This window comes from Cebus imitator, unplaced genomic scaffold (assembly GCF_001604975.1).
Source record: "Cebus imitator isolate Cc_AM_T3 unplaced genomic scaffold, Cebus_imitator-1.0 Scaffold71, whole genome shotgun sequence".
Classification (NCBI taxonomy): domain Eukaryota; kingdom Metazoa; phylum Chordata; class Mammalia; order Primates; family Cebidae; genus Cebus; species Cebus imitator.
The window spans coordinates 4,375,830-4,385,424 of NW_016107386.1; the positions used below are offsets into that span (position 1 = coordinate 4,375,830).

At 39.3% G+C, this 9,595-nt stretch overlaps 2 protein-coding genes across 2 annotated transcripts in view; one reads left to right on the forward strand and one right to left on the reverse strand.

Annotated features, from left to right (window-relative positions):
- Positions 1 to 3,152, forward strand: part of LOC108306385 (cytochrome c oxidase assembly protein COX15 homolog) — a 38,110-nt gene extending 34,958 nt beyond the window's left edge. Inside the window, exon 9 of the mRNA XM_037739541.1 lies at positions 948 to 3,152. Coding sequence (XP_037595469.1) covers positions 948 to 1,013 — 66 coding nt within the window. The 3' untranslated portion in view covers positions 1,014 to 3,152. The remainder of the gene's footprint in view (positions 1 to 947) is intronic.
- The window catches only part of ENTPD7 (ectonucleoside triphosphate diphosphohydrolase 7), a 55,795-nt gene that overhangs the window by 8,616 nt on the left and 37,584 nt on the right, over positions 1 to 9,595 (reverse strand). Inside the window, exons 7-9 of the mRNA XM_017531289.2 lie at positions 9,195 to 9,251; positions 5,838 to 5,971; positions 1,351 to 1,517 (exon numbers count right to left, since the gene is read on the reverse strand). Coding sequence (XP_017386778.1) covers positions 1,351 to 1,517; positions 5,838 to 5,971; positions 9,195 to 9,251 — 358 coding nt within the window. The remainder of the gene's footprint in view (positions 1 to 1,350; positions 1,518 to 5,837; positions 5,972 to 9,194; positions 9,252 to 9,595) is intronic.

Here is a 9,595-nt window from a genome sequence, read left to right on the forward strand (position 1 = left end):
ATGGGAAGAAGATGCAGTCTGGCAAGAAGTAGTATGGGGGCAGAAGAAAACAGAAAAAAGAGCAGCAGAACAACAAAAGAAGAAAATAGAAAAGAAGCACAGCAGCTAATGAAGAAGGAAAATCAAAACTGGTGTGAAACTTTCACAACAACTGTTCTTCAAACATCACAGTGGCTGCAAGAGACATCTGAGCACCTCAACCCAAGCAATGTTTGTACAGACTTAGGAGTACTTTCAGAGTACAAACACTTCACTTGATTTTAATGCATTTGTCAGTCATCCAGGGCACCAGGATTCTCCCAAAGCACCTTGAACTCCTAGAGACTAAGACTTACAAAAACAAAAAAGACTTATGGGACAATATTTTCTTCAACATGCTGTAAATATAAGATAACTGATTGCTGTGGATAAATTATTACCAATGGGATATACCAGTATCTCTTCAAGCTAGTGTTTCTAGCTAAACGGTTAAGTGTGCATAGGTAAGTGTGTTGTTTGCTTAGTATCAGCCCTGCCCTTTCACCTGTGGTCCTTCTCTCCGTGATTGGGTTCCTCACCCTTCTGGTTAACTAGGCTAGACTCTCAGCACTGCTGGCCATCCTCCCCTCACTACCTATACAACCACAATCTATCACCCAATTACACTGTGTTTTCACTCCAAAATTCTGTGTAAATTTTGTGGTGGAAAAGAACTCTGCTTTCTCTTATGTTTTCCTTTAATGTGCATAATGATAAAATAATTTTACATACTTCAAAAAAAAAAAAAGAAAGAAAGAAAGAAACCCCACAACTGTTTGTAGATTATGGTCTAACTACTTTACTTCATCTGGTACTCAAATGAAGATTCTGTGATCTGTCCAATCCTAAAGGAAAAACGGACTATTCTGAATTTGATGAGAGACCATTTTAAAAGTTAATTTTAACTACAGATGCTTTTTATCTTTTAGACATACTACAGAAGTGAACTCCCACAAAAGATGCAACTGCACTGTAATTCAACAAACATGTCATGAACACTTCCATGCAGAAGGAACTGTTAGCAGCTACACTATATATTGCACATTTTAAATTGGCAATTTAATTCATCTCCCTTATCCTGTGATGCCAGGTCTGAATATGGGAAACAGCAAGAGATCACAATAAGCTGCCGTACTTTATGAGTCCTAATAAAGCTCAGAATGTACCCTTACCCAGATCAGGTGAGGTCTTTAAGAGATGCTACCCCACTGGCAGGGGTGGTCAGAAAGGAGGAGGAAGCAAGGACTTATCTTAGGAGGATGTGAATACTTCTTCCTAATATCTGCAGCTGGACACGGTATTTCAGAAACTCAGATTCCATGTCAAATGTACCTGTTTTTGTTAAGAGTTTCATTCAGAACAAGATCTTCATATCGCTGCCGGGCAAAGTTGCCTCCGAAACCCAAAAAAGTTGTGACGTAAACCCTGTACACGTGTTCAGTGTGCTGCACATCACAGCCCAGGTTGAACTCAGCCAGCAGGATCTTGGCAGCTTCTTCCTGTAATACAACACCAAGAGAAAAAAGAGAATTTTAGTTCTGATTGCTTTCTAGAAAGCTATGACATTGCTAATATACCAGGCTTCATTTCTATGACTACTGTTTAAAATATCTTCAGCATTCGTTCATCCTCATGGCATTATTTTAAACAAAGTCAAAAAATGGCAAGACTGCACCAAAAGGTACAAATTACACACTAAATTAAAAACTAAATATAAAATTAGAGACCAAAACATTATCTGTAGTTACATAGGAGGTAGAATTACTACAGATATCATTTTCTCACATGTATTTTTCTGTATTTTCCAATTTCCCACAATGGGAATTTATTTTAATAAATAGGAAAAAAAATCCTTCAATAAAAATAAATTCAAGGAATTCTGTGGATCATTATCAGATCTATTCTATGGCCTTTTCTTTTTGAGACAGTGTTTCACTCTGCTGCCAGTCTGGAGTGCAGTGGTGTGATCTTAGGTCACTGCAACCTCTGCCTCCTGGGTTCAAGCGATTCTCTTGCCTCAGCCTCCTGAATAGCTAGGACTACAGGCACATACCATCACACTCAGCTAATTTTTATATTTTTAGTAGAGACGGGGTTTCATCATGTTGGTTAAGATGGTCTGAATCTCTCAACTTCGTGATCCGCCCACCTTGGCCTCCCAAAGTGCCAGGATTACAGATGTGAAGCATCACGCCCGGTTCTGTGGCCTTTTCTAAAATTATCCAAGAAGCCCTAAGGTTCCTTGTGACAGGTTTGGGGATTGGGAAAGTTCCACTTTCTTGTACCTTCAATGAAAATGTGTTATATCTTTTTCTTGAACCCCAATGGCAGAGGCTGAATTAATTATATTCCTCAGCTCATGCCACATTTATCATGGCAAAGGCTCTCTTTTGCTTTATTTATTCCCTTTTATCGTCACACTTATTCTCATTCCCACTGTCTGCCATAGGCAACCATTGTAATGTGTTTATGTATAATTATTGTATATATGTATTGTTATAAAATGAAGATTCTTGTTTTGAATTTATTTTTAATTAGTGAAAATGTCATTGTGCCCTGCAATTTCACTCCAAAGTATATAACAAGAGATCCAAAAACTGGGCCAGGCATGGTGGCTCACACCTGTAATCCCAGCACTTTGGAAGGCCAAGACGGGTGGATCACTTGAGGTCAGGAGTTTGGAAACAGCCTGGCCAACATGGTGAAACCCCATCTCTACTAAAAATACAAAAATTAGCCAGGCATTGTGGCGGGTGCCTGTAATCCCAGATGCTCAGGAGGCTGAGGCAGGAGAATTGCTTGAACCAAGAGGCAGAGGTTGCAGTGAGCCAAAATCACCCCACGGCACTCCAGACTGGGTGACAAGAGCGAAACTCCATCTCAGAAAAAAAAAAAAAAAACCTTATGTACATACAAAAATGTGTACATGAATGTTCACAGCAGTATTGTGCATTATAGCCAAAAAGGGAAACCACTCAAATGATCACCAGCTGATAAATGTATAAACAAAATATGGCATGGTTGGTCATACGATGGAATGTTATTCAGCCATAAAAAGGAATGAAATACTCATACCACGAGATGGATGAACCTTGAAAACATTTTGCTAAATAAAAGCCAGATGTAAAACACCACATATTGTATGATTTCGTTTATACAAAATGTCCAGAATAGGCAAATCCACTGGAGAGAGAAAATAGATTAATAGTTGTCAGGGGTCGGGAGAAGAGAGAATGATGAGTGACTGCTAATGGTAAGTTAGTGGGGAGTGAATATAAGGTTTCTTTTGGGTGTGATGAAAATGTTCTGGAATTCAATAGTGATAGTTGCATAGCTTTGTGAATGTAAATAACTTTGTGAGTTGTACAAAAAAATATATTAGGCATTTAGGATTATTTAAAATTTGAAAAATGCTACCACATTATCTCACAGTTTCATTCACTTTTACCAAGCATTAAGATTCATCTTGAACAGCCATTATATTGCTACCTGTAATTTTTTTTTTTGAGACGGGGTCTCACTCTGTCACCCAGGCTGGAGTGCAGTGGTGTGATCTTGGTTCACTGCAACCTCTGCCTCCCAGGTTCAAGCAATTCTCCTGCGTCAGCCTCCTGAATAGCTGGGAATACAGGCGCATGCCACCATACCTGGCTAATTTTTGTATTTTTAGTAGAGAAGGAGTTTCACCATGTTGGCCAGGCTGGTCTTAACTCCCAACCTCGAGTGATCCACCTGCCTTGGCTTCCCAAAGTGCTGGGATTACAGGCGTAAGCCACCATGCCCAGCCTGCTCTATGTAAATCTAATTTGTTGCTTGCAAATATGCACTATACCAGTGTTGCTTTCCATAACAAAGTAGCTTTCTAAATCTGCACACACGAAAAAGTCTTTTAAGACTTGAACCCCCAGTGCCACTCCTCACCTATTTCTTAGTATCAGAACCATGCCTTTGTTTTACCTGTTGAATACATACTAACAAATATAGACTAAAAAGTCTCACAACCTAGTTAGTCCCCCAAATTTCCAACCCCAGAATGAAATTCTCTGCTGATTGCTAAACTCACATTTCCAATAGTCCTGTGGATATTCTGACACATATGTTCCTTGGATATCTACATCACCAAAATTGAAGTCATTAGTTTTACAACTTCTGAACTAGAAGACCAGATAGATGCTCTCATCCAGATCTCTCAGGACAATACTGCTTGCTTAATATCACCACTGCCCTTTCCCCTTGTGGCTCTTCTCTCAGTGACTGGGTTCTTCACTCTTCTGGTTATCTAGGATAGATCCTCAGCACTGCTGGCCATCCTCCCACCCTACTCACACTACCACAATCAATCACTCAATTATATTGGTTTTTCACTCCAAACTATCCCCTGAAATTTGTCCCCTCCCTTTCATTTCCACTTACTTTGTCTGATTTGGCCCTTTATTACTTCTCACTCAAGGTTCCCTGACCTATATTCTTTCTCCTACTGGCACAAAAATTCTTTCCCTACAAAAAACAGATCAGATAACAGTCACACAATTAACATCATCATAAAATTCAGAGCTGGGGAGGACCTTCACAGTTAAATTATTTTATAAATGATGAAACGGAGGCACATGTGACTGCCTTACTCAAAAACCTTTGCTAGTTCTCCACTATCTATGGAAACAAAAGCCAGTCCCCCTATGATAGCACTCAATACTGCTCATGATTTAGCTCCATCTTATCTTTCGAGCCTTATCCAGCATACCTGAAAATCCTAGACTGCAACAGGCTATTTGTCATTCCCTGGGCATTCTGGCCTCTCTGCTGCTTTTTCTGTGCCTTTGTGTTCCCTCCATACAGGTGGCCTTCCCTCAGCCTCCACTATGCAAAAGCCTACTCTTATCCAAGGCCCAGGTAATACTTTACCTTCCATGAAGCCACAATGGCTCCCATTCAACTTTGCAAACCAAGTTGGACCTGCCAGTCCCCACACTGCCCAAGCACTATTTAAAACAGATGGTCTCAATTATGGGCAATTTCCACCCTGCCTCACACATCTGGCAATGTCTGGAGACACTTTTTATTGTCACAACTGGAAGGGGGAGGGTTCTTACTGATATCTGGTAGAGCCAAGACATCATATGATACATAGAATAACCCCTGACAACAAAGAATTTTCTGACCCAAAATGTCAATAGTGCCAAGGATGAGATGCCCTGGTTTAGATAAAGTTGAGCACTGTTAGGGTCTTCCTGAAATCACAAGCTATCTCCACTGACAATAAATTATAACTTTTTAGGGACAGTGTAACTAACATGTTTATTCCTTTACATAATATTCTCTATTCCTTGCACATAATAGGTGTATATAATAGGTGCACACAGTAGGTATACAAAAAGTGTCTATCTAGGATGAAACTTCTTCCTCAAAATACATTCTTTACATTCTAGTGGGGTAAAGATTATTAGAAGCCCTAGAATGGAATCATCAGTAAGGGGAAAGAGAATCACATTTATTGAACAACAGGTATGTATCAAATATTGTGCTCCAGAATTTAAATGCATTATTATGTTTATCCTCAGGCAATAGCAGGAGATACCTAGTATAATTGTAACTGCTAAAATGTATCAAACACTTATCATATGCTGGGCAGTTTGCTAAATGCTTTACAAACATGGTTTTATTTCATCCTCACAACTTTATGAAGTAGATCTACTCAAGATAACTAGCAAGTATCTGAACAAATATTTAGAGCCAGGCAAGTTGCTCTAAGTCCAAAGACAGTGTCCTTCCTTCTCAAATACTAGCATTCCTAGCTATTATTTCCCTAAAAGGTAAAATACCTGATTTGCAGGAAGGGCAGAGGTTGAGGTAGGAACTTCATAAGCAATTTGGAGAGAGGCTCCTCCCATATCCAATATCCCTACTGTCCTTCTCCGTCCTGCTGCCAATTCCTGGGTAGCCTCAGCATCTGATTCTGAAATAAATAAGGGAACAAAAAGGCTCTAGTAATTAAAAAAAAAAAAAAAAAATTAAGTCAAACCCCCAAAACAGCAATCCCTTAAAAAATTGAAAGCAGGTAGGTACCATAGCTCACACCTGTAATCCCAGCACTTTGGGAGGCCAAGGTGGGAGGACCGCATGAGAACAGGAGTTCAAGACCAGCCTGGGCAACATAGTGAGACACTCCCATAAATTTTTTTCAAAAAATTAGCTGGGCATGGTGGTGCACACCTGTGGTCCCAGCTACTTAGGAGGCTGAGGCCACAGTATCATTTGAACCCAGGAGTTTGAGGCTGCAGTGAGCTATTATGCCACTAAACTCTAGCCTTGGTGACAGAGAACCTGTCTCAAGATTTTAAAAAAGAAAGCAAACAAATATACTAACTGAATCAACTGTATATTGCACAAAGAATAATTCTTGCAAATTACTTAAACACGACATTTTTAACTACATATTCCTAGTGGCATACAGCCTAAGGACAAAAGAAACAAATATCTTAAGCTACATTCCAGTGGTCTTACTTGTTAACAATATTGTTGGTTTTATTATTATTATTATTATTACTACTACTATATTTTGAGACAAAGTCTTGTTGTCTCCAGGCTGGAGTGCAGTGGTGCAATCTTGGCTCAGTGCAACCTCCGCCTCCTGGGTTCAAGCGATTCTCCTGCCTCAGCCTCTCAAGTAGCTGGGATTACAGGCACGTGCCACCACACCCAGCTAAGTTTTATATTTTTAGTAGGTACGGGGTTTCATCATGTTGGCCAGGATGGTCTCAAACTACTGACCTCGTGATCAACCTGCTTTGGCCTCCCAAAGTGCTGGGATTACAGGCATGAGGACACCACACCTGGCCTGGTTTTATTATTTAAAAATTATGAAATATATTGTGGAATAAAACAAATAAATGTTTATGTCAATATCTTTAGGAATAAAGATTCAGCATAACAAAAAAAAAAGGATATAGGTATAAAAATCAAATAAGTAACAACCCTATAATCTTAAACATGAGTCAGAAATATGGCTATGGACTCATGATTTATTTTTCTCTTTCTAAAAAATACGTATTTCCTAGCTCTGTTCACTGAAAGGGCTAGAAGCAATGATATCCCAGGAGTAATGAGCACCAGTGGTATCTGGACCAATGATCTCTAAATGCTATCTTCACTAAGAGAAACCAAGTCTGGGCATGGTTGCTCACACATGTAATCCCAGCACTTTGGGAGGCTGAGGTGGGTGGATCATCTGAGGTCACGAGTTCAAGACCAGACCAACATGGTGAAACCCCATCTCTACTAAAAATAACAAAAATTAGCTGGGCATAGTGGCAGGTGCCCGTAATCCCAGCTACTCAGGAGGCTGAGACGGGAGAATCACTTGAATATGGGAGACAGAGGTTGCAGTGAGCTGAGAGTGTACCACTGCACTCCAGCATAGGTGACAGGGTGAGACTGTGTCTCAAAAAAAAAAAAGGATACAGAAGCCAACCTAAAGATGCTCCTAGTAATGATGTGATGGGCCTTTAATCCATCTAATATGTTAAAATCCATGAGTTCATAAAAATAATTAAAACTTTTTTCCTGGGTACAGTGGCTCACAACTGTAATCTTAGCACTTTGAGAGGCTGAGGTGGGTGGATCATGAGGTCAGAAGTTTGAGACCAGCCTGACCAACATGGTGAAACCTTGTCTCTACTAAAAAATACAAAAATTAGCCAGGGGGGTAGAGGGCACCTGTAATCCCAGCTACTCAGGAGGTTGAGGCAGAAGAATCACTTGAACCCAGGATTCGGAGGTTGCAGTGAGCCGAGATCGCACAGTTGAGATCGTGCCACTGCACTCCAGCCTGGGCAACACAGCAAGACACCGTCTCAAACACACACACACACATACACATACACACACACACACACACACACAACAAAACAAAAAACATTTTTCCCACTGGTTACCTTTGGAAGTTACTCAGTCACCAACTCATTATTCAGAAATGTGATACATAAAGAAAAAGAATCGAGGATTTATTCTGTCTTTCCCATAAGAACTACATGTCAGTATATCCAAAGAGTTGATCAAGAAAAGTTCATTATACAAAAATTCTAGCTGTTAAACACATAAGGAATGACAGAATTAGAAATATCACCATTTTGCAATCTCTAATGAAAAGACATATCTAAGCAATGATCACAGTTGGTTATTACAACCATTCTGTGAAAGGCAGATAAGGAATTTTAATACTAAATTAGATCAGGCTGATAATACCTGAACCCTCAATACCTGATCAGTCTGAGAACAACAAAAAGCGAGTCAACCAGCCATTACAAAACTCCTGATGTGAGTGGCGGGAAGCACACAGCACTTTCTATGATTTAGTCTTGCAGATGGAATTGAATCTGAGTCTAATCAAACATCCATATCTGACCTCCAGTTTAAAGGACATATGGGGGGGATAAGAAACATGTTTAAAAAAACATGTGAACCCACAAAGATGCAGTCTATCAAATCCAGTATGTGGCAAATTCTACCAGGTGATCCAATTTTTTCTTGTTTCAAAAGGCAAGGGAGTGAGGTGGTAATATTAACCATCATATATTAAAAGGGACTAAAGAGATGTATTAACCAATGCAATCCATGACCCTTGTTCAGATTCTGATTTGAACAAGCCCACCACAAATAAACATTCTTCAGAAAATCAAGAAAATCTCTACCTGGGTTGGGTATTAGGACGGGTATTGTATAATATTAGAAATGGTTAAATCTGTTAAATTTAAAAATGGCATTATGGATGTATTCTTTGTTTTGAAACTCCTCATCTGTCATAGATATATACTGGCATGCATGAAAATAAAAATTACATGTCTGGGGTTTGCTTTTTAAAATATCCAATGAGAAAAAAAGAAAAAAGGAACCCTCTTGAACCCATTACCCAGACTCAATATTTGCTAACATTTTGTCATTTCTCCCCCATCTCCCTCGATGTATCAAAGGTTTTTTAAATTATTTATTCTACCTTTAGGAATGTTTAAACTTCCCATATAAAAAGAAATAAAAGAAAGCAAATATGGACTGGAAAATGAAGCATCTTATGTTTGAAAAAAGAAAAACTACTCAAAAATCACATTTACATGCTACTGATAAGTTATGACTTAAACCTTCAGCCCTTAGGTAAATTGTCATAAGAAGACGATATTACTCACCATCCTCATGGTCGAATCTTCCCAAAACAAAGTTGATTCCAATCCATGCATAAACCCCTAAGTAAGAAATATAAAAGTCCTCACTTAATTCTCTACTGCTATGCCGTGTATATACCTCTCCCCAGGGCTTATCTTTCCCTTTTTTCTTGGGAAAAAGTAATCATAGTATTTTATTCTATACTCTCAATGTATGAATTTCAAATCTTTCATCTTGTGATATTTTCCCTTTTAAAACTATTTGCATCTTCTAAATTTCCTCAATGAATAGAAATTAATTGTATAGGCCGGGCGCGGTGGCTCAAGCCTGTAATCCCAGCACTTTGGGAGGCCGAGGCGGGTGGATCACGAGGTCAAGAGATCGAGACCATCCTGGTCAACACAGTGAAACCCCGTCTCTACTA